This window comes from Marmota flaviventris, chromosome 3 (genome assembly GCF_047511675.1).
Source record: "Marmota flaviventris isolate mMarFla1 chromosome 3, mMarFla1.hap1, whole genome shotgun sequence".
Lineage (NCBI taxonomy): Eukaryota > Metazoa > Chordata > Mammalia > Rodentia > Sciuridae > Marmota > Marmota flaviventris.
Genome location: NC_092500.1, coordinates 7,964,397 through 7,990,486, shown reverse-complemented (window position 1 = coordinate 7,990,486; position 26,090 = coordinate 7,964,397). Strand labels below are relative to the sequence as shown.

At 39.9% G+C, this 26,090-nt stretch overlaps 1 protein-coding gene and 1 pseudogene across 1 annotated transcript in view; both read left to right on the top strand.

The window, feature by feature from the left end:
- The window catches only part of Xpnpep3 (X-prolyl aminopeptidase 3), an 82,282-nt gene extending 59,412 nt beyond the window's left edge, over positions 1 to 22,870 (top strand). Inside the window, exons 11-12 of the mRNA XM_071609453.1 lie at positions 16,143 to 16,219; positions 19,747 to 22,870. Of these exons, the coding sequence (XP_071465554.1) occupies positions 16,143 to 16,181 (39 nt within the window). The 3' untranslated portion in view covers positions 16,182 to 16,219; positions 19,747 to 22,870. The remainder of the gene's footprint in view (positions 1 to 16,142; positions 16,220 to 19,746) is intronic.
- Positions 21,636 to 23,591, top strand: LOC114088429 (SNW domain-containing protein 1-like; annotated as a pseudogene).
- Positions 23,592 to 26,090: the final 2,499 nt, after the last annotated feature.

The window sequence follows — 26,090 nt, the reverse complement described above, 5'->3', positions numbered from 1 at the left end:
ACATCTTTGTTTGTATGTGGTGCTGAGGATCGAACCCCGGCCGAACGCATGCCAGGCGAGCACGCTACCGCTTGAACCAAATCCCCAGCCCACAAAATCTTGATAGTAAACTTGAGATGCTCTTACAAGTTGCAGATAGAGGAAAAAAACTGGATTTGATCCAGCCTTTTGAAAGTTAACTCCGCAACACTGGCCCATAATTTTCCAGTCAGCCCTGTAAGGCCACAAAGACTATAACAATAGCCACAAACAAGCACTTTAGGAAGATTGGATTTTATGGGAAAGTAGGATAAATTTGCAAAATAGTGAAAAAGCAAACTTTCTCCGTGAGCCATACACTGAATCATGTGCTGCCTCTCCATTGGGAACCATCTGTGTTTATTTACTTACTTATTTGCTAGGTTTTGCATTGCTGGGAATTTAACCCAGGTCCTTGAGCGCTAGACAGGTATTCCACCACTGAGCTGCAGTCCCATTTCTAGGAACCATCTTTTATGTACTTTGTATATTCATATACATACATGCACACATACATATATACACACATATACTTTTGTTTCTATATACATATACATACACATATATACTTTGTTTTGTTTTTTCACAGTAGTGGAATTGAACCCAAGGGTGCTGTACCACTAAACCTCATCCAGCCCTTTTTATTTTAGATAGGGTCTCACTAAGTTGCTAAGGCTATCCTCAAACTTGTGATCCTCCTCCTCTCAAGTCATTGAGATTACAGATGTGGGCCACTGTGCCCTACTATATGTATGCTTTATGTAATTTTGGTAAGAAAAAAAATGTACTTTTAGTTGTTGTTACAGGGATTGAACCCAGTAGTATTTAACCACTGAGCCACATCCCCATTCCTTATTTTTTGTTTTGAGACAGATCTTGCTAAGTTACTTAGGGCCTCACTAAGTTGGTGAGGCTAGCTTTGAATTTGTGATCTTCCTGCCTCAGCTTCCTCAGCCTCTGAGATTATAGATATGCATCACCACACTCAGCAAATGTACAGATTTCAGAGAAAATTTTTAATTTGCATGATGCTTTCCAAAATTATAAATTTTTGAAATGTTGATATTGCATACTTTATGGGAATTGAACCTTTAAAAATAATTGAATTTAAAATTGAATTTAAGTATAAAGAATCCAACTTTTCCTTTCATTGACAAAATGAAACACAAAATTTACAATAATGTAAATAGACTGCTAACCCCTTTTACTTCAAATATTTCTAAGTAGTTTAACCATAATGTACATGAATTATTTGACCACCAGCTGGGGGAGCTGCTCATAACCTAGACTCCACCAAGAAGCACTTCCTCGACAGGTCACAAGTTCCCAGCAAATGTAAAGCAAAGATCTGGGCTCTTGGAGCTGAACCTGCAAGGAGCCCTCCCCCACTAATTTCCAGCCCCCCACCCCCACCCCATGTCTAACAGCCCTGTGTCTCTGGGATACCACCTGCTCCAGCAAGCCCAGAGCTCCCTTGTCTGTGATGAGCAACAGTGTACTCAACTCCTGCTCCTGCTGTTGCTGCCCCTCCTTGTCATGTTTCAGTAAATCCATGGCTCCTGGTGACTCTAGCTGCTCCAAATTGAGTCCATCTGGTTCTCCTAAAGACAAGAGGATTGGTATCTCTCAGAGCACTGATTTCAAATCCTAACACTGAGGGTATTTAATTTAGGATCATACAGTCTAGAATTAAGCTGTTGAGAGTTTACCATGGACATAAAAATTTCTGTGAGTATGTAAATATTAATGCAGATTTCCACCAGTTTTTAAGACCCAGTGGTTCTGGGTAGTGGCCACTAAATACTATCTTTTCCTAGGAAACAAAATTGGAAGTTGGAAACCTAAAAGGGTAGATCAAGGAAAACTATAAAAATATTCATCTCGAGAAATGTTATTAAAGATTCCATTGCCCAGTGTCTAGTAATGCTTCTTTGCATTTACAGAGGTTGTAGTCTCAAACTTTGGTCAACTCCTACATTGATTATCATCTGGGTAGTGAACTATACATTATACTTATGTGATTCTACTTTACACTAGGGATAACAATGTGCTATGATATTTAACATTGCATAAATTAGTTAGACACAGAGTCCAATTGCAGAGGCCTGCCTGAAAAGTTCTGCTCTTGACAAAAATAACAATGTTTGTTCTTCAAAAAAATTAGTTACCATGTGATCTAGCAATTCCAATTATAGTTATATGCCCAAAAGAATTGAAAGCAGAGACTCAAACAGATATTCTGACATCTCTTCACAGCAACATTATTTACAATAGCCAAAAGGTATAAAATAAAAAAATCAGATGTCCACTGATGGATAAATAGATAGACAAAATATATACAATGGAGTGTTATTCAACTTTAAAAAGGATATTGCCAAGTACAATGGCACCCACTTGTAATCCCAGCTACTCAGAAGGCTGAGTCAGGAAGAGCTTAAGTTCAAGGCTAACAACATAGCAAGACCCTGTCTCAAAAAAGAAAAAGAAACATGACAACATAAATAAACCTTGAAGATACGTTGAGTAAAATAAGTCAGACAAATAGGGACACCTCATATGATCCCCCTTGTATGAGGTCCCTAGTGTGGTCAAATTCAAATTCACAGAGACAAAGTACAACTGGTCACCACCAGCTGGGGGAGCAAGTGGGGAGAATGGGGAGTTATTGTCTGATGAGTAGAGTTTCGGTTTGGGAAGGTAACAGGTTCTGAATATGGATGATGGTGATGGCTGCACAATGATGTGAATGTATTTATGATTAAAATTGTAAATTTCATGTTCTATATATTCTACATAATACAACAATTTTTAGTTAAAAACTATATTAGGATATGACAAGAGGAAGAAGAGGGCTAAATGCAGATTGGAGTTGATGGTATTCAATTAATTAAGATGAAAATTAATGAAAGGGGGGCTGGGGATATAGCTCAGTTGGTAGAGTGCTTGCCTTGCATGCACAAGGCCCTGGGTTCAATCCCAGCACCAAAAGAAAAAAAAAGAAAATTAATGAAATGTTAAAATCAATCATGAAATAACAGGAGTTAGTAATCTCATAGTTCCCTGCAATAGTCACTCTATATCTTAAGTATGTACATTTTAGGAGGACTTTGTTGGCTGGGAATTGAAACCGGGACCTTGCAAGGGTCTATCTTTAAAAAGATGTGCCCAGCTGAGTTACCAGGAAATAGCATCATAAAAACGTGGTTGGAAGAACAGGCTATTTTGGATGGAAAAGAGAGGTAGGAGAAGCAGGATCGCTGTCTCTAAACCTCTAAAAGGCCACGTGTGAAACTATTCCATCCCGTTGGGCAGAACAGGAACTGGCAGGGGAATAAGTGCTCTCTCAGAGTCAGAATGTTACAGGCCAGTTGGTTTTTCTTTATTCTATTCTTTTTTGGTACAGGGATTGAACCCAGTGGTGCTTTACCACTAAGTTACATCCCTAGCTCTTTTTATTTATTTATTTTTATTTTTATTTTGAGACAGCCTCTCACTAAGTTGCTTAAGGCCTCACTAATTTGCTGAGGACCGAGACATTGTCCATTTGGCCTCAAACTTGAAATCCTCCTGCCTCAGCCTCCTGCTTCGCTGGGATTACAGGCGTGTACCACTACACACATCTGGAGACTGTTTTAAACAGCTGTTTTTGATACCGTGACTAAAAGACCTGACAAAAACAATTTTAGAGTTCTCAGTCCATAGATGGCCCACTCCAAAGCTCTTCTCCCCGGGTGAGGCAGAATATCATGGAAGAAGGGTATGACAGAGGAAAGCAGCTCAGGATGTTGCAACAGGAAACAGCTCTGCTCAACAGAGACAAAATATAAACCCCAAAGGCTCACCCCTAGTGCCACCTCCAGCTAGAGCCTACCTGCCTACAGCCAGGTATAAACCTGCAATCCCAGCTAATCTTGGGAGGCTAAAGCAGGAGGATTACCAAATCTGAGGCCAACTTGGACAACCTAGTGAAACCCTGTCTCAAAATAAAAAAAGTGCCCAGGTCATCCATGTCAATGGATCAATCCACTGATTAGGTTAACACTCTAGTAACCCCATCATTTTACCTCTGAAAATTCTTGCATTGTCTTACATGAGCTTTTGTGGGACACCTCATATCTAAACCATAACAGAGGCAAAAGAGAGTGACTGTCCACCCGCTTTACCCATGAAACTAAAAGGATATGCGTCTTGCCCCAGAGCCCACCGCTGGCTGGTATGGTCAGGTCTGTGCACAGGTCTGTAGCGGCCTACTGGTTCCCCCGTCTATTCCAAATCATTTCCACTCTCTTCAAGACTTCAGTGCCTTTACTTTCTCAAACTTAACTAAATATGTTCCTCTCCCTTTCCAGTATCAACTCTCAGAGGTAAACTCCCCCGCCCCCTGCACCTCCCTTAGGGATCCACCTACACGTTTCCTTCTGTCTCAGCCCTTGTTCCTCTCTGTGCCCTTGACCCCTTCTTTCCATCTCCCCTGCAATCTTGCCTCCTCACTAATACTCCTCCTTCCCCCAATTACCAGTTTCACAACTTTCCAAAATACACAGCTTGAAGGCCTGGGGATATGGCTCACTGGTAGAGCACTTGCCTAGGATGTGAGAGACCCTGCATTTCAGTTCTTGGAGTCCACTACATTCACCCCCGCCCTGCCCTCCACTGAGGATTGAACTCAGGGGTGCTTTACCACGAAGCTACATCCCTAGCACTTTTTTTATTTTGAGACAGAATTTCACTAGGTTGTCCAAGTTGGCCTCAAATTTGGTAATCCTCCTGCTTCAGCCTCCCAAGATTAGCTGGGATTACAGGTTTATACCCGGCTCGTTACCCTATTTTGTAGTAACGTTTCTTGAGTGAATTTTTGTACTTATAACTAAACTAATAACTCCTACTCTGAATTCAACCAGGGTAACCAAAAGCATTCATTTTCATGATACTTAACCTCTGAAGTCTTGCATCAGAACTCATTTTTTTGTTTGTTTGTTTTGTTTCATTTTGGTACTGAGGATTGAACCCTGAGGCACTTTACCACCGAGCTACAGTCTATTTCTTTTTATTTTTTTAGTTTGAGAAAGATCTCTGTAAATTGTTGAGGCTGGCCTCAAACTTGCAATTCTCTTGCCTCAGCCTCCTAGTTGCCAGGATTACAGGCGTATGTCATCATGCCCAGCTAAACAGACCCTTTAAAACAGAAAATGTAACAGCAGGTATTTTTTCACCATTGCTAAAAGAACAGCCAGATGGAATGGTGAGGCATCCTAAATATTAGCCACAGCAGGAAGTCTACCAGGCCCAGGAAGGAAGCAGAGTTTCTCAAGGCCAAGAGCCTAGGTCAACTGTGAAGTCATGCCACAGAGGGTCTGCCTGCTGGTGAGGATTAAAATCACAGAAACTAAGTTTCTTCCCAAGTTTTGTAGTTTTATGAACACACAAATAAGAAAGTTACATATGTAAACTCTGTTCTAGCAAAATCCAAGTCTTTTTTTCCCTAAATGTACAAGACCAGAGTGTGAATTTGAAGATCTTCTGATTCAGAAGAAAATAGCAAGGTTTGATATCATTCTAACTAAAGTTTAACTTTCAAAAACTAACAATTGCTGGTGGGATTGCAAATTTGGTACAGCCAATTTGGAAAGCAGTATGGAGATTCCTGGGAAAGCTGGGAATGGAACCACCATTTGACCCAGCTATTCCCCTTCTTGGACTATACCCAAAAGACCTAAAAAGAGCATACTACAGGGACACAGCCACACAATTCACAATAGCTAGATTGTGGAACCAACCTAGATGCCCTTCAATAGATGAATGGATTATAAAAATGTGGCATTTATACACAATGGAATATTACTCAGCTCTAAAAAATAACAAGATCATGGCATTTGCAGGGAAATGGATGGCATTAGAGCAGATTATGCTAAGTGAAGTTTAGCCAGTCCCTAAAAACAAATGCCGAATGTCTTCTCTGATATAAGGGGGGTGACTCAAAATGGGATAGGGAGGAAGAGCATGAGAAGATTACCACTAAATAGGGAAGAGAGGTGGGAGGGAAAAGGAGTTCTGGAGAAGGGGAGTTGCATGGAAGATGGAAGGAGACCCTCATCGTTATACAGATACATGTATGATATTGTGAGGAGAAAAAGAAAAAAAAAAAACGTGTGTCACATTAGATTGGATAGAGAGAAGTGATGGGAGGGGAGGGGAAGGGAAGGGGGGATAGGAAGGGCAGCAGAATAGAATAGACATTATGATTGCTGTATGTATATAGGTGACTGTATGACCAGTGTGATTCTGCAATCTGTACAATCAGAAAAATGGAGAAATTATACCCCAATTGATTCAAATGTATGAATTGCCAAGATGTAATGTAATGTCATGTGTAGCTAATAAAAAAAATGTGAAAAAAATAGATAAGTTTTTGACTAGAAAAAAAACTAAAAATAAGCCAAGTGTGGTGGTACACACCTATAATCTCAAGGCTCAAGAGGCTGAGGCTACAGGTGGGCCTGGGCTAGTTAGTGAGACCTTGTCTTAGAATGAAACTAAAAAGAGCTGAGGATGTAGCTCAGTGGTGAGCACCTCTGGGGTCAATCCCTGTTATTACAAATAATATATTAAAAATAAAACAGCATTTCTACCATTTTATTGTTTTACATCACTTTGCAAATCAACTCAATACGTTATAAAGTTCATTTTCAAAAGTCACACTAAATAAGTTCCTGGTTGAGTTCCTTCTCCAGCTTTTCCCTCCTCTTAGTTCTGGAACCATTTACATCTGATTCGGGTCCTTGGACAACAATGCATTCACTGATCATGTTCACCTAAATTATTTTGGACAACCAGACCCTTCCTGATAAACTAACACAACCAAAATATGTCTTCTAGGTGGCTCAGACTGTCCATGTCGCTCAGCAGGAAAGTGTTCCTTAGCATGCATGAGATCCAAGTTCGATCCCAAGCATGGTCAAAGAAAAAAATATGGATGAGCATTTTCATTTCTTATGTTTATAAATGTACACAGAGAAGATTAATGACATAAGTAATTCTAAAGAAAACACAATCCTCAAAAAAGAAAAAGAAAACACAATCCTCAATTATTTTTTTTTTTTCCTGGTGCTGGGAATCAAACCCAGGGTCTCCATATATAAGGCAAGGACTCTACTGCTGAGCCACACCAGATAACATATTCCAGGGAAACCCCAAATTACAGCAAAAAGGGGATTCTTTTTGCCATAAGAATTAGTATAATTAATTATATATAATTTATTAATTATAAATAATAATAAATAATATATTAACTGCTGGGCAGTGGTGCACACCAGTGATCCCAGCTACTTGGGACGTTGAGGCAGGAAGATGGACGTTTCAGGCCAGCCAGGTCAACTTAGGAGACTGTGCCTCAAAAATAAAATGTTAAAAAAGGGTTGGGAGCCAGGCGCAGTGGTGCATGACTGTCATCCCAGCCGCTTGGGGGCTGGAGGATCATGAGTTCAAAGCTAGCCTCAGCAAAAGCAAGGCGCTAAGCAACTCTGTGTGACCCTGTCTCAAAATAAAATACAAAAATAAGGCTGGGGATGTGACTCAGTGGTCAAGTATCCCTAAATTCAGTCCTCTGTACGAAAAAAAAAAATGGGGGAGGGCTGGGGATATAACTCTGTGGTTAGAGCACTTGTCTAGCATGTGTAGGGCCCTGGGTTCCATCCCCAATATAGAAGAAAGATTATATATATATATATATATATATATAAAATATGTTTGTGTATGGACATATACACAGACACATATATATTTGTTTGGTTTGTTTTGTTTTTGATACCAGGGATGGATTGAACTCAGGGGCACTTAACCACTGAGTCACATCCCCAGCCCTTTTATTTTTTATTTTGAGACATGGTCTCAGTTAAGTTGCTGAGGACCTCACTAAAATGCTGAGGCTGGCCTCAAACTTGGCAATCCTCCTGCCTCAGCCTCCTCAGTCACTGAGATTACAGGCAGGAGTGCACCCAGGGCCCAATAACCCTAAGCTATTTTAATCACACAATAAAATGTTGGGGGCTGAGGGTGTAGCTCAGTGGTAGAGCACATGCCTACCATGAGTGAGTCTCTAGGTTCAATCCCTAGTGTTGTAAACAATAAATACATAAAATAAAATGTTGGTAGGGGCTCCAGAAGTTAGGTTGATATTATTGGTGTAGCCTAAAGGTGACTGCCCAAGTGAAGCACCCCCCTAACCAGAATGAGCTGGGCAAAGGATGAGGACAGAGTTGAATAAAAGAGCAGCCCTGGGCACTCTTAGAACCATATACAAAAGACAGTTCTATTCATTCAGGGACGGTGAAGATACCACCCAAGACCTGCAGGTTGTCTCTCTTTTTTCAATATAATAAAGAAGTGTTAACTTCTCTGTGCTTCAAGAATCTCACAATGGGGCTGGGCTGTAGCTTAGTGGTAGAGCGCTTGCCTAACATGTGTGAGGCACTGGGTTCAATTCTCAGCACTGCATATAAATAAATAAAATCCATTGACAACTAACAAAATTTTTTTTTTTAAAGACACACAAAAATACAACATGACTACAAAATACAATCATTTATACCAAAATGCCCCCTACATAAATATGTCCATGTAAAAGGGAACGTCATGCAAAGGGTCAACATAGAATTAGAATCCTATAAATTTTAAATAGTAAAGTGGTTTTGTATTCTCTGAAGATAACTGGCAAGGAGAGAGGCAGCTATTGTACTGATGTGTGCTGCTGGGCAACAGAAGAAGCTGTCTGCCATTGAACTTGGTGTGCATGAAATAAGTGAGAATAGCTCAGGCCTACGTGTGAAGAACCCCATGAAGGGCCCACACTCCCTGTGTGTGACTGCCAAGCAGAAGGGTTACAAAAGTGAAAAGGAAGCCATCCTGCCCTCAAAGAGCTCTTGGTCACTAGAGAATCCAGCCTGTACATAATGACAACAAAGTATCATGTCAGAATAGAGGAGAATCCAAGTTACAGTAACCAAAGGAAGGAAGGAATGAGCTGCATTCCAGGCAGGAGTCAGGATCACTGGTCAGAAAAGAGGCCACATGAGTTTTGGGGTTTTTTTTGTTTTTGTTTTTGTTTTGTTTGTTTTGTGTGTGTTTACTAGAGGTGGAACCCAGGGCCTCATACATGCCAGGCAAGCACTCTACCACTGAGCTACATCCCCAGTCTTTTCTTTTTTCTTTTTTTTTAATATCTTTATTTTTATGTGGTGCTGAGGATTAAATCCAGGGCCTCACACCTGCGAGGCAAGTGTTCTACCACAGAGCTACAGCCCCCACCCCAGCCCTGGTCCTTTTCATTTTTTGAGACCAGGCTTCCTTAAGTTGCTGAGGCTGGCCTGGAACTTGTGATCCTCCTGCCTCCGTCTCCTGGGTAGCTGGGATTTGAGTCACCGTACCCAGCTGAGTTGTTTTTGTTTATTTGTTTGTTTTGTTTTAATCAAACTGCCACATTTGCACAGTATAGCACTTCCAAGTACATTATTATCTCATTCATCCTTATGATGACCCTGTGAGGCAAGTTGAGATCATTTTCACACAGGTGAGAAAAATAGAGGTTATGATTTGCCAAGTTACATTCAGTAAGTGGACAGAATTCAGTTCCTCAGACTTAAAACTATGATGTATTAAGCTAACACTGAGCACTTTGTGTGTGGTGTGTTAGCATTATCTCATTTAATCCTTGTAGCAACTATTCTTTGCAATCCTCTTTTTATAAATTGAGGAAACCAAGGCTTATAGAAGTAAATAACTTACCCAAATCAGGATATTTGATATTTATTTTTTAGTTATAATTGAACACAATATCTTTATTTTATTTTTATGTGGTGCTGAGGATCGAACCCCAGGCCTTGCACATGCTAGGCAAGCGCTCTACCACTGAGCCACAATCCCAGCCCCCCAAATCAGGATTTAAATTTGACTGTTACTCAGACCCTGAACATAACAACTCTGTTGTACTCAACTGCTTCCCATGCTTATGCAAGTAAGTACTTAACATTTTATAAGTAATCAAGCTAGGCACTTTGTGTACACCTTTAATCCCAGTGACTCAGGAGGCTGAGGCAGGAGGCCCAACCAGCCTGGTCAACTGAGCAAGACCCCGTCTCTAAAGAATAAAAAGGGCTGAGGATGTGGCTCAGTGATAAAATATCCCCAGGGTTCAATCCCCAGTACCCCCCCAAAAAATTTTTTTTTCATCAATTATCCAAATTGTCAGGGTGCAAAATGCTTGGAAAAGCCTTTATATTAGCCATAGCTCAGAATCTCTCCATGGCTATTTACCAACTCTCTAATCTTTTTTTTTTTTTTTTTAAACTGGGAACTTAACCCAGGAGTGTTTTACCACTGAGCTACATCTCCAGACCTTTTTATTTGTTTGTTTGCTTGTTTGTTTTTTGAGACAGGGCCTCTCTAAATTGCTAAAACTGACCTTGAACTTTCGATCTTCCTGCTGCAGCCTCCCAAGTCACTGGGATTATAGGCATGGCTCACCAACTTTCTAACCTTAAAATAAGTTACATAAGATTTCTTACCTTGTTTCCTCATCCATAGTGTAGGAATCGCACAGACCTGATTACCCTGGTTATTTTTGCTCACAATCTACATATGCTTCTTTTGTTTTGCATTTAATCCAATTTGTAATTCATTACTGTTGTCTGCCTTTACTTGTAGAATATAAACTCAATGAAGTCCAGGATGATGGATATGTGTCTTGCTCTCCATTGTATCCCTACTGCACAGCACAGTTACTTATTTGTTCAATACCATAACTCATCCCGGGAAAAAAGAACAGTGTTCTCACTTTTCTTGCTACTTGATATATGACTTCCCTGGAAGGATTCTGACAGAAGTAACCAGGACCATCTCCTGCCAAAGGAAGTGAGATGGCATTGGCAGCCCTACTAGAATCTAGCGTGTGACAGTTACACAGGACCTTGCACTCAGCAGGTGGTTTAACACTCTGTTGTCACTGTCTTGAAATTCTCAATAGTTTTTCAACATAGGGCTCTTCATTTTCATTTCACAATGGGTCCTGAAACGTATATCGCAATATAAAATCTGGTACAATATCACAATCAGGATATTGACCATTTGGAATGGAGGTAGAAAGGGGAAGAAAGGGGAACAGGAGGTAACATTTCCACCAAAACAAGGCAGGGGAACTCTGGAAAGATCAGAACAACAAACACGATGTTAAACAATGCAGATGTGTGTCCAGCTGCTCACTAGAGTGTGCACTCCTTGAAGACAAAGCCAAGTTCTCAGGGTGAAGCATGAAAGCATGCCAAAACATACCTAATACTTTCTTTTCATTAATCTTATTATTTTGAAATAGTTGTAAATTCTAAAGGCAATTATTTTTATTTTTGTTTATTTTTTTTGGGGGGGGGGGGGTCCTGGGGATTGAACTCAGGGGAACTTGACCACTGAGCCACATTCCCAGCCATATTTTGTATTTTATTTAGAGACAGGGTCTCACTGAGTTGCCTAGCACCTCATTAAGTTGCTGAGGCTGGGTCTGAACTCACAATCCTCCTGCCTCAGCCTCCCGGGCCACTGGGATTACAGGCATGTGCCACCTCACCCATCTCCTCTATGTGCAATTCTTAAGAAATAATACAAAGAGATCCATCCTGTGCACCCTTTATTCAGTTTTCTCCACTGCTGATATCTTGCAAAATCTGGTACAATATCACAATCAGGATATTGACATGTGGTCAAGATCCTGAACATTTCCATCAAGACAAAGAGCCCTCGTGCTGCTCTTTTATAGCCACATCCACTTCTCTCCCACCTCTACCCCCTCCTTCACTCCTGGCAAGAACTAATCCTTTCTCTATAATTGTGTCATTTTGAGAATGATAAGTAAATAGAATCACACACTATATGACCTTGTAGATGGCTTCTTTTCATTCTGCATGATTTCTCTAGAGATTCACCCAGTTGTTACCTATCAATAGTTCACTCCTTTTGATTGCTGAATGGTGTGGATGTAACAGAGGTTAGCCATTCACCCACTGAAGAATATCTGTCTGGACTGTTTCCAACTTGGGGACATTTTGAATAAAGTTGCTATAAACATTCAGGTATGGGTGAAGAGAAGCCTTCATTTCTCAGAAATAAATGCCCAGGGATGCAATGACTGGGTAGTATGGGAGTTGCAGGTTTACTTTTATTTATTTATTTATTTAGTTAGTTAGTTAGTTAGTTAGTTAGTTAGGTTTTTTTTAGTGGTAAATGAACACAATATCTTTGTTTTATTTAAATAGTTTTATGTGGTGCTGAGGATCAAACCCAGTACCTCACATGTGCCAGGCAAGCGCTCTACCGCTGAGCTATAACCTCAGTCCCTATTTATTTAATCTTTTCAAAAATACTGTCATGCATCTGTCTGTAATCCCAGCTACTCAGGAGGCTGAAGCAGGGGGATTAAAAGTTCCAGACCAGCCTGGGCAATTTAATAAGGACTAAAATTTAAAAATGAAAAGGTCTGGGGATGCAGATCAGTAGTAAAATGCCCGTTTTCAATCCCCACTACCTCAAAAACCCTGCCAAACTGTTTTCCAGAATCTCTATATATCATTTTGCGTCCCTACCTGCAATATGTGAGTTATGGGGTTTCTTCACATTTTTGCAAGAATTTGGGTTTATCACAATTTTTATTTTGGCCATTCTGATAGGTGTGTGTCAATACCTCATTGTGATGTAAATTTTAATTTCTCTAATGGCTAATGATGCTGAACTTCTCTTCGTGTTCTCATTGGCCATCTGTAGATGCTCTTCAATGAAATATTGCTTCATCTGTTTTGCCATTTTCTAACTGGATTGTTTTTTGACTTGCATTTAGAGTTCCTTCCTCTAGTCTAGATATTAGTGTTTTGTCAGAGGTTTGTTTTGTAAATACTTTCACTCTACAGCTGTCTTTTCATCTTCTTAATATAGGGTCTTGTGATTTTTTTCCCTCAATTCTAAAAGTTTTAGTTTTACATTTTATATTTAAGTTCATGGTTCATGTTGAGTTAATTTTCATAGAAGGTATGTGCTATGATTTCGATATGGTTTGTCCCCCATGTTCCAGTGCTATATATTTTTTTATTCCCAAATTTAGAGGAAAACATTTCATATTACACCATTAAGTACAATATTAAGTTTTTTTTTTCACAATACCTTTGTTCTATTTATTTATTTTTATATGGTGCTGAGAACCCAGGGCCTCACACGTGCTAAGTGAGCGCTCTACCACTGAGCCACAACCCCAGCCCCATATTAGGGTATTTTTGTAAATTAAAAAGAAATTTTGTTTTAGATGTTGATGGACCTTTATTTTATTCACTTATTTATATGCAGTGCTGAGAATTGAACTCAGTGCCTCGAATATGCTAGACAAGCGCTATGCCACTGAGCCACAACCCCAACCCCATATTTTTGTAGATTTTTTTGAGGAGATACTAGGGACTTGAACCCAGAGGCCCTTTACCACTGAGCCACCTTTTTTTGTTTTTTTTGGGGGGGGGTTGTTTGTTTGTTTGTTTGTTTTGTAGTTGTAGATGGACAGCATACCTTTATTTTATTTGTTTATTTTTATGCTGTGCTAAGAATTCAACCCAGTACCTCACCCGTGCTAGGCAAGTGCTCTGCCACTAAGCTACAGCCCCCACCCCCTGAGCCACTTTCTATTTTTATTTATTTATTTTGGTACTAGGGATTGAACTCAGGGATGCATAACCACTGAACCAATCCCCAGCCCTTTTAAAAAATATTTTATTAGAGACAGTGCTAAGTGCCTTGCTAAATTGCTGAGGCTGGCTTTGAACTTATGATCCTCCTGCCTCAGCCTCCCAAGCCACTGGGATTACAGGCATGTACCACTGCGCCTGGCACTTTTTTATTTTTTTATCCTCAGTCCTTTTTATTTTTTTATTTTGAGTCAAGGTTTCACTAAGTTGTTTAGAGCCTTACTTAGTGCTGAGGATGGCTTTGAATTTGTAATCCCGAGTCGCTGGGATTAGGCATGCATCACTATGCCTGATTTATAGATGCTCTTTATCTAGTTGGAGAAATTCCCCACCTATTCCTATTTTTCTGAGAATTTTTATCATGAATGGATGTTGAATTTTTTCAAATATTTTGTCTGCACCTATTGATCATGTGACATTTCTTGAGCCTGTTAATATGGCAGCATCCATTGATTTTTAAACCATTAAGCCAGCTTCCTATCCATGGAATAAACTCCACATGGTCACAGTGAATAATTATTTTTATATATTGCTAAATTTATTTTTTAATATTTTCCTAAAGATTTTTGTATCTATATTCACAAGAGTTATTGGTCTGTAGTTTTCCTTTATGGGGAAGCAGGGCATGAACCCAGGGGCACTTTCCCACTTAAAAACTACATTCCCAATCCTTTTTCTTTGAGACAGGGTGTCACTAAACTGCCCAGGCTGCTTCAAACTTGCCATCCTCCTGCTTCAGCCTCCTGAGTGGCAGGGATTGCAGGTGAGCGCCACCCCACACACTGTAGTTTTCCAGCTTTATGCTGTCTTTTTCTGGTTTTATTATCAAGGTGAAACTAGTTTGTAAAATTAATTAGAAAGTACTCTCCTTTTTCCTAGAAGAAATTGTGTAAAATTCTATTAGTTCTTCTTACTCATTTACTAGAATCCTATAGTGAAATCATCTCAATCTGGAGACTTCTTTTTTGGAAGTTTTAAAATTACAAATTCAATTACCTTAATAGTTATGGGACTATTTGAATTATTCATTTCATCTCAGGTGAGTTGTGATAATTTATGCTTTTTGACTATTTAGATCTATAGTGTATGTAATGATCCTCTGTTTCATTTCAGATATTGGTAATTACTGTCTTCTCTCTTTTTTTTCAGTCTTTCTAGAAATTTATTAATTTTATTGATCTTTCCCAAAAATCTTTGTTTGATTTTCTTTCCTGTTTTAGTTTTTGTTGTTGTTGTTCTTTTTCTAAAGACTGAATCTAGCTTTACCACTAGGCTTCATCCCGTACACCCCAGTCCCTTTTTTTTTTTTTAATTTCAAGACAGGGTTTCATTAAGTTGCTGAAGGTCTCCCTAAATTGCTGAGGCTGGCCTGGAATTTGGAATCCTCCTGCTTCAGCCTTCGCATCACTGGGATTACAGGAATACGCCACCATGCCTGACTTTAGTTTCACTCTTATCTCTATTTCTTTCATTCTACTTAATTTGGATTTATTTGTACTTTTTTTTTCTAAGTAATTTTAAAAGTATTAATTCAATTTATTTATTTATTTAGAGATGGAGCCTATGTTACTGTTTGGTCTTGAACTCATGGGCTCAAGTGCTCCTTCTACCTCAGCTTCCCCTAGGAGTGGGACTATAAGTACATACTACCAAGTCCAGCTTTTTTCTAGATTGTTTGTTTGCATCGCTAGGGACCAAACCCAAGACCTCCTGCATGTCAGGCTAGCACTATACCACTCAGCTACATCCCCAGCCCTTTTCTACATCCTTAATATGGGAACTAAATTATCTTTTTTCCTTTTTCTAGTGTGTACATTCAGTGATACAAATTTCTCAGCACTGCTTTAGCAGGATCCTACCTATTTTAATATGTTGTGTTTTCATTTTCATTCAGTTCATTTATTTAAAAAAATTTCCCTTAAGACTTCATCTTTGACACATGGATTATTTAGAAATGTGTTATTTAGTTTCCAAATGTTTGGAGAATTTCCTGTTATCTTTCTGTAATAGACTTCTGGTTTGATTCCACTGTGGTTAGAGAACACACTGTATAATTTCAATTCTTTGAAATTTGTTAAGATTTTTTTCTATGGCTCAGGATATGGTTCATCTTGGTATATATTCCATGGCACTTGAAAAATAATGTGTATGCTGCTGTTGTTAGATGGAGTATTCTGTGAGTGTTGATCACAACCTGTTGAGTTGAGGGTATTGTTGAGTTCTACATTCTTCATTTTCTGTCTAGTTGCACAGTCTATTGTTGAGAGATAGGCATTGAAGTCTCCAACCACAAACATGGATAGGCAAGTGCTGAACCACTGAGCTATTTTAAAATTTTTTTTAAATTTTATTTTGAGACAGGGTCTTGCTAAGTTGTCCAGACTGGTCTCAAATTTGTGATCCTCCTGCCTCAACTTCCTGAATAACTGGGATTACAGGTATGCAGCACTATACCTGGATTAGACCATTAACATTTAAGGTAATCAGTGATCTGTTAAGGCTTAAGTCTGCTTGTTTATTTTTTTGTTTGTTTGTTTTATATTTGTTCTCTTTGTTGTTGATTTTTCTGTTTCTGTTTTCCTATCCTCCTATGGGTTATTTGACAGTTTTTTGTTTTTTTTAGAATTCTATTTATATTTATCTGTAGTTTTTTTCAAGTGCATTTCTTTGAATAGCTTTTTAAGTGACACAACATCTTTGTATGTATGTGGTGCTGAGGATCAAACCCGGGGCGCACGCATGCCAGGCAAGCGCGCTATCGCTTGAGCCACATCCCCAGCCCAAGTGTTTGCTCTTTTCTATATAACTTGTCACAGTCTCCTGATGTCATCATTTTACAAGTTTGAGTGAAATATAGAAATCTTATCCTCCTCTCTGTCCGTTACCCTTCCCAATTTATAAATGCCTTAAATAGTTCTTCCACATTTATTTACAACTTCATTGAATATTGCTGCAATTTTTATGACAGTTGTCAAATATAATTTAGAATACTCAAGAGGAGCTTATTTTATTCACTGTACTTTCTTTCTTCATAATGTTCCAACATTCCTTATTTTTTGTTTACTTTCAGTTTAGAGAACTTTCTTTAGCTATTTTTGGGAGTAGTTCTGCTGATGACAAAGTCTTTTAGTTTTTCTTTATCTAAGACCATCTTTTGTTGTTTGTTTGTTTTTGTACCAGTACAGTGCAGTCCTAATAAAAAGAATCCTCTCAGGTCAGAAAAAAAAAAAAAATTGAACCCAGTGACATGTAACCAGTAAACCACATCCCCAGCCCTTTTTTATATTTTATTTAGAGACAGGGTCTCACTGAGTTGCTTTAAGTTTCCAAGTTTAGCTTTGAATTCATGATCCTCCTGGCTCAGCCTCTCCAGCTGCTGAGATTACAAGTGTGTGGCACCACGCCCAGCTGAGACCATTTTGACTGCCACTCCATTCCTGCTTTTCACTGAGTGTTAAATTCTAGGTTAGCAATTTTATTGGATTGATTGATTGATTTTGCACTGATAAGCATTTTGACACTTCTTTCTGGCTTGCGTTGTTTCTGATGAGAAATCTCCTACCATTCAAATGATTTTTTCCTCATGTGTGAAGTATCCTTTCCTCTGGCTGCTTTCAAAATGTCTTGTCCTTCGTTTTCAGAGGTTTATGATGTGTCTTTGCATGGATATTCTTGAGTTTGCTCAGCTCCTTGAATCTTTAGGTTTATGTTTCTTATCAAATCTGGTGAGTATTCAGGCATTTTTTAACAACTACCTTTTCAGCCAAGCCTTCTTTGTTCTCTCCTTCTCAAATTTGATGAAACAAATATTAGATATTTTGGGATAGTCCCACAAGTCCCCAAGGCTCTCTGTTTTGTTTCCTGTCTGTATTCTCTCTCTTGATCATATTGGATAGCTCCTTCCTGTGGTGCTGGTATAGAACTCAGGGCCTCACACATTGCTAGCTCTCTGCCACTGAGCTAAACCGCCAGCCCCAGATTGGATATTTCCATTGTTTTATCTTCTAGTTCAGTGATTTTTTTTTAATTCTGTTATATCTAGTCTGCTGTTAAGCCTGTTCACTAATATTTTAGTCATCGCATTTTTCAGTTCTAAAACTTCCATTTAAATCTTATTTATATCTTTTATTGCTTTGCTGAATGCTTTCTTTTTGTTTCTAAAGTGTGTAATTGTTCATTGAGATATATTTATCATGGGTATTGTTAAGTAATTCTAACATCTCTGCTATATCAGTGCTGACATGTATTGATTGACTTTTTTTAGTTTGTGATCTAACAGCTGCTAAATTGATTTTCAATGAAAATTGAATATCTTTATATTGTAATAAGATTCTGGATCTTATTTAAACCTGCTGTTTTATTGGCTTTCTTTGACACTCACTGCTCTGGCAGGGGAGAATGGAGATTCTACCTCACTACTGTTAGGTAGAGGGAGAAGTACAGGTACTCCCATTAAGTCCCCCTTAATACCCGAGGGTGGAGGTGTTCCTCCTTAATGGTGAGCAAGGTAGAAGTTCCATTTCTCCATATGACACTCCAGAAGGGGAGATCTCATTAACACTGGGTGATGGCAAAAGTCCTTACTCTTCATTAGGCTTCCTGTGACACCACCCCAGCAGAGAGGGGAATGGGCATCTCTACTGCTGGGCAAGGCTGGAAGTCCAGACCCTTATAGTCCCCACTTACATCAGGAGGGTAGGAAAGTTCATTATCAGATGTAAGAAATGAAAGTTTCAGTTCCCTTACTAGCCTTCTCATATACCATGATGGGTGGTGTCAGGACATGTGTTTGTTTTTTAATATTTTTTAGTTGTAGATGGACATGGTACCTTTATTTCATTTATTTATTTGAATGTGGTGCTGAGGATTGAATCCAATGCCTCACCATACTAGGCAACACTCCCCACCTTCCACCCAGTTTTTGCTGGGATGACTGGAGGTGGGGCTCTTTTATTTTTCCCCTCTCTCCTGTATTGTTTGGATGGAGTAGAGCAGTTATTGTCTAAAGGTTTTCTCTTTGCTAAGCTGAACTTTCCTGGTCCTTTGGCTAAAGAGAGCAGGCTTTTGTTGAGGCTTTTTTTTTTCTTTTCTTGTCTGCACCCATTGGCATTTAGAGTTGCCAAGTCTTCTTTAGCTCCAAGTCTGAGATGTATCAGGTTAAAAGAAAACGAATTACCTTGTCATCCCTCATGTCCTGAAGACCCTAGCTACCCAGCCTTCTCTTCAACTTTCAAAATCTTCCTATATTTTTAATAAATCTTGTTCAGGGAGTTTTAATTAAACTAAGAGGAATGGGGACAAGTACATCTGTTCTATCCTCCCAGAAGTTGAAGTTCTCGCTAGCAATTTTAAAAAGGCATATCTGACCATGTGATTCACTTGGTTAAAACCTCCAATGGCACCATTCACTAAGGATAAACACCAAATTATGCTTCATTAAAAGGTCTTCTGCAGCCTGGGCTTTACCATGATAAGGTACTGTAGTGATGGTGGTGATACATAATTAACAATCAACTTTGGGAAGTAGGGGGAACCTTAATGTGTAACATTTGCTGATTTCTCTGATGTAAATCCTACAATTGTGACTGATTTCAAGCCACCAAGATGAAATCATTAAATATGAAGAAAAATGCTAAAAATTGACTCATATACATCATTGCAAATTTACATTATGTCATTTTCTTTTTAAATTTTTAAAAAATATTTATTTTTTAGTTGTAGTTGGACATAATACCTTTATTTATTTATTTATTTATTTATTTATTGTGGTGCTAATGCTAAGGATAGAACCCAGGGCCTTGTACGTGCTAGGTGAGCGCTCTACGCTGAACAACAACCCCAGACTGTCATTCTCTTTTTATACTCCAGCCATTCCAGATTTCTTTCTTTCTTTTTTTTTTTTTAATATATTTTTTAGTTGTTGATGGACCTTTTTTTTAAACTTTTTTTAATATTTATTTTTCAGTTTTCGGCGGACACAACATCTTTGTTTGTATGTGGTGCTGAGGATCGAACCTGGGCCGCACGCATGCCAGGCGAGCGCACTACCGCTTGAGCCACATCCCCAGCCCCATTCCAGATTTCTTTAAGAGTGCACTATGCTCTCTCCAGCATCTAGTCACTTCTGCATGGTGTTCCCTCTAGAGCATACACAGTGGAATGCCACCTTTTTCCACAATCCTGTGTGTGTATGTGTGCGCGCGCGCGCGTGTATGTGTGTGTGTGTGTGTGTGTGTGTGTGTGTGTGTGAGTGATGGAGAGCATGAGTGCCAGCCTGCACCAGCTCAAAAGAGCGATTTTTAAATTTTCAGTAATTTTATATGCTGGCTGTTAGAGTTACAAATCAGAACTTGTTTTAGGAGTTGTTTTTGATGCCTGTAATCCCAGCTACTCAGGAGGCTGAGGCAGGAGGATTTCAACTTCAAGACCAGCCTGGGCAACCTAGCAAGACCTTATCTCAAAAAACAACAACAAAAAGAGCTGGTTTTGAAACACTTACCAGCATACCACTGTCCCCATTTTTGTTTGTCTCATTGGCTCATTCTTCAGTCCTAAACCATTTCCTCTAAAACGACTTCCTCTGATCCTCAAACTTGCTTTCTGCCTCAAAATACCTTGTACTTCCCATTTCCTAAAATTCATTGGAATTATCATTAGTGAGCTGTTGTCTGACTGCTACTAATACCATACATTCAATGATAAAAGGAGTATTTTGCAAGTAAATACTTAAAATGTCAGATGCCTTTTTATCTAGGTCAGCATGCTATAATAGACACACAGCAGGTTCTGTAGATATTTTACAAATATCTGTTGAATAAATCTGTGGATGCAAGAAATAAAACTAAAGTAAGATTATAACCTATTACATTATAAACTGAGTGAAATGATGAAGGATAGAAATCTGTATGGAGTCTGCAAACAGTTGTCTTTAGGTTTATGCAGCAGAATCTAGTATAGAGAATGCCATAGCGAATTTGCCACAGCAGGCAAATCTCTAAAACAGAGATCCATACATGAGGTTTTCATAGCTCCATGGAACTGTTGCTAAAACCACCCATTTCCCCACTGTAGCACTGTAGTTTTACAAAGCAAACAACTTGCAACTTTTTGTTGCTTCCTTTCTTGCATCCATACAATCCCTCCCCACTAAGCTGAAGAACTTTTAAATCTTTGTTTTGTTTATTTACTTTTATGTGGTGGTGAGGATGGAACTCGGGCCTCACAGGTGTGAGGCAAGCGCTCTGCCACTGAGCCACAACCACAGCCCTGCTGAAGAACTTTTAAAACTTAAATAAAATTATATAAATGTTAGTGCCCTACTTTAAATCTTCCAATTCCTTCCCAGAAGATCTGTAATGAAATTCTACCTGACCTGGCATTGACCTGTGTCACTCCTACCTCTTTCCATTCTCCCCTGACTCAGTAAACTACAAATTTATTCATTCAACACATACTAGGCACATGCAATATACCAGGCACTGTCCCAGGAATTTTTGTTATTGATAAATCAAAAAAATAAAAATTCCTCTATAATGATGAGGACATACAAAAAACAATAATCCTAATAAACAAACAAATAAATAAATGACAAAATATTTTAGAAGGTAGTCATTTGCTACAAAACAATGATATTTTGGTTGGTGATAGTGGTCCTATGAGATGATAATGAAACCAACTATTGCCAAGCAAATGCATAGCAGATGAAAAGACAAGTTGAAAAACTGCAGAAGAAAAATAAGAACAACCCTCCTGCAAGAAAATTCATGGCAAAGGCATTAGTTGAAGTGTTGCAGACTCAATAAGCTACTTAAAAATTTTGAAAACACAGGTTGGTGCTGGAAGAAGTGGAAGAAGATGGTACCCAGCAGCTTTTTACCTGCACCTACTCAGCCTTCTCAGGACCAACCTGAGCCTGAAGGAAAAGCAAGATCTCAGAGACATGGCAGTCCTCATTGGTCTTTTCCTGAAGAGAACCTCCCCACTATGGATACAGCAAAGGTCAGATACTGTTAGCAGATTTTGGAGATGGAGGGAGCTTTTCAAGAGACTACTGGATATGGAATGGGAAAAAAAAAAGTATCAAATGCACTGACCATTCAAGTGGGTCCTGAAGGAAAAATTAAATATGATATCACTGCTCAATTAGGATGGTCAAAAGACAAGGTCATTTGGCCCGGTAGGAGAGGAGGCTGAGGCAGAGGATGGCAATTTGAGGTTAGCCTCCACAATTTATCAAGACCCTGCCTTAAAAAGAAGGGAGGCTGGAGATGTAGTTCAATAGTAGAATGCTTGCCTAGCATGTGCAAAGTTCTGGTTCAATCCCCAGAATTAGGTAGGGGGAAGTCATTTATAGCAAAACATTCAACTGGCTCCAAAAGAGGTTATGAATGCAGATGATCTAGACCTGCAAAGAACCAATGAAGAAACTATTAAAGACAACAGAGAAGACAAGAATAACCTTTTAAAAAAAAAAACAGTATTGTAGAATGTTGCATCAAGCCAGTTCTTGAAGATGATAAACTGGTTCCTGCTCAGGATATCTGACGCACACAATCTCAGCATGAGTGGCTTTCAACACCAGAGCTAAAGGGAGGTTTACTTGGATGGTAAAAAATGCAGAAAGATCCAATGGAGCCTTCATGATTAACAAGAAAGTTCCCTGGGGACTACCCTCTCTTTCTGCACCTGTCATGAATTATTCTGGCTGAAAGATGATTGTAAGGGAGCAAGAAGGAAAGATTTCTTGTATTTCCAACTGGAAAATGAAGTGTTATACAATTCCATGAGACAAATGTCTTGCTACTGATGGAAAAAGAAAAGATTACAGACAGTATCCATCGATCAAAAATTTTCTAAACTGGCTAAGTCTCTATACATTGCTTCTGAAGAAGGTTTGTGAAGCTGGAAATGCATGCCTGAAGAGAGAAAAGATGTGGGGGGAAAGAGAATGGAGAAGCATGTGAGAGGGATGAAATCTGGCATGACAGGCAAAAAGAGAGACAGCAATGACTGAAATCCTTCCATAGCATCTCCTGATAAGAGGTCAATATTAATTTCTGCAGAGAAATTAAAATCAAGAATTTAGTGAATTTATTGCTCTTGAGCCCAATCATTAGAATTCCAATGAAGCTCAGTCTGATCAAAGGCTCTTCAGCCAATCCAAAGGTATGGACAGTGGATCTGAAAGTGGAGAAGATGCCATTTACAATGTTGATCTAGCTAGGAGAGGTGGTAAAGATATGGCCCAAAGTATTTATATATATATATATATATATATTTATTTATTAGTTAGTTATTTATATAGTTCTCATCCAGTAAAAAATATAGGGTGAGAACCTAGAAGCCAGAATAAAGACCAAAAGATTTGTTCCTGACAAATTTTCTGGATTAGAAAATAGAGGAGTCAGAAAGGACCAGTTCAGTTTGAGGAATATCCTTTTGGTTTGGACAAGATTTTGGAAGTCACCACTATGACTCTAAAAGATCCTCAGTTCACTACTCACTCATTAAGCTAGAGCAACTTCCAGTCCTACAAACTCCTTTCAGTAAGTGTCCTATACAAAGATACCATGTTTCATCTTTTTTTTTTTTAAAGAGAGAGAATTTATATATATATATATATATTTTTTTTTAGTTTTCAGCGGACACATCTTTGTTTGTATGTGGTGCTGAGGATCGAACCCGGGCAGCACGCATGCCAGGCGAGCATGCTACGGCTTGAGCCACCCCCTCCTGTTTCATCTTTTATGCCTGGTGCTGGGGATTGAACCCAGGGCCTTATGTGTGTAAGGCAAGTGCTCTACCTCTGAGCTAGATCCCCAGTGCTTTTATGTTGCATTTTTACAGTACCTTTTCTGTGTTTAGATATACAAAAACTATTGTGTTATAGTTGCCTACAGTATTCATTACAGTTACATGATGTACAAGTTTGCAACCTAGGAGCAACAGGCTACACGATCTATCCTAGGCATCTACGATCTATCCTAGACATCTACATAATAGAATGTATGATCTAGGTTTGTGTTATGTTCACCCAACAACAAAATTGCCTAATAATGCCTTTTTCAGAATGTATCCATGTTAATCAAGGCATGTCTGTACATCCCCCAGGGCCAGCTAGGCCATTGTAAGGACTTCAGCTTAAATGTCACTCTTCATAGAGACCTTACCTAATCATCCAGATCAATGTTGCTGCCTCCTTCCCCAATCTCATTATCTAGTTTAATTTTTTTTCATAGCATTTATCAATACTTTAGACTTCCTGATGTATTTATTTGATGGCTTGTGTATTATTTCTCCAGTAGGAGTTTGACTTTTCATCACTGTGGCTTTCCTGTTTTAAAATAGGTCGTGGTACATACTCAGTTCAAGAATGATGGATAGTATGTCTTCAACACTTAAGTTCACTCTGGGTTTCTAGTACCCCTGTAGAGATCCGTAGGCACACAATAAATTAGTGACAGTTTTAACATGGGCTGTGTGTGTGTGGGTGTGCATGTGTGCGCGGTGCTAGAGACTGAACCCAAGGCTTTGTGCATGCAAGACAAGCACTCTACCAATTGAGCTATATTCCCAGCCTTAACATGGAATTATTAAAATTTGGGTTAAGAAAATTTTGTAGGGTTCCTATAAACTTTGAGTTCTCACTTTTATTTATTATTTATTTACTTATTTTTGATACCAAAGATTGAACTCAGGGGCACTTACCCACTGAGCCACATCCCCAGCCCCCCTTTTTTAAAAAACATCTTTAGATGTTAATGGACCTTTATTTTATTCATATATGTGGTGCTGAGAATCGAACCCAGTGCCTCACACATGCTAGGCCAGTGCTCTACCATTGAGCCACACCCCCAGCCCCCCAGCCCCTTTTTATTTATTTATTTGAGTACTGGGGATTGAACTCAGGGGGCACTCAACCACTCAGCCACATCCCCAGCCCTATTTTGCATTTTATTTAGAGACAGCATCTCAATGAGTTGCTTTAGCATTTCGCTCTTGCTGAGGCTGGCTTTTAACTTGCAATCCTCCTGCCTCAGCCTCCCCAGCCGCTGGGATTATAGGTGTGCAACACCGTGCCGGTTCCCCTTTTTTATTTTGAGACAGGGTCTTGCTAACTAGCTGAGGGAGTCCCTAAATTGCTGAGCCTGGCTTTGAACTTGCCATTCTCCTGCCTCAGCCTCCTGAGTCATACCGGGATTACAGGCGCTCACCACCACGCCTGACTCACAGAATTTTTCTGTTTCCAAAGTTGTGATGGTGTTCTTGTTTATGACTACGCTCAGCGGTAGAGCACTTGCCTAGCACGCGTGAGCCACTGGGTTCCATTCTGAACGTCATATAAAAAATGAAGAGATGAGTCTAATTTCAAGTAGAATTATATGAAACTTAAGAATGAAATAGTGGCGTCATCCTCTGCAAGGTTAGAGATGTAAAAGGGAGGCTTGGTCTAGACATAGGAAAGTTGATATAAAGTACACTGGTGCTTTGGCCAGTTGGGAACAAACAGTAAGAATACATGTCAGCCTCAACAAAATTCAAGTTCGTCAACTAAAAATGGCCCACTTTGACTATAGTGCAAGAAGTGGAAACAGGACAAAAATTAGGGAGGAAGGACGCTCTACACATGACCAATGAAAGAATAGGGATGTGTACTCAAATACGTTAAACTGAACTTGGGTACCTTACCAAAGGCCATTTGGAGCCAACTGATACTATGGGCTGGCGGGAGCTGGCATCTCCCAGGCTGCTAAGCCTCCTCCATTTCTGGTAGGAAGGTGAAGGCAGGGCCGCTCATTTTGGCCTTGGGGAGGGCACTCGGGGGTATCCTTCCTCACCGCCGAATCATTTCCTGAACCTGAATCAGGAAACCCGACGGTGCCTGGGCCCTGGCAAGCCCCTGCCTCAGGCCTCCGCGGTGACTGCACCTCGGGGCAGGCTCGGGAGCGGGCCAAGGCGTACGGAAGGCGAATCGGGCCCATCTTGCCCTTTCCACCGTTCGGGCCTCACGAGCAGCGCGGCTGTTCCGGCTCCCGGCCGAGGCCGAAGAAACAGGCGCCGCCCCAGCCGAGAGAGTACGGCCGCGAGCTTCCCAAGGGAGGACGACTAGCGCAGGTCCGACCGAACGTTTCCACCCAGCTAGCTCACGTCTCTCAGCTCCGCCCGGCCCCGCCCCGGCCACTCAGGCCACCGCCTCCTCCCCAGCCGACGCGAGGGGGGATCCCGCGCCAGCGCCTTTAAGGGGCGTGACCACATGCCCCGCCCCGTCGCGCGCCAGTGAGGGGAGGGGTATGAGAGGAGGTGCCCAAG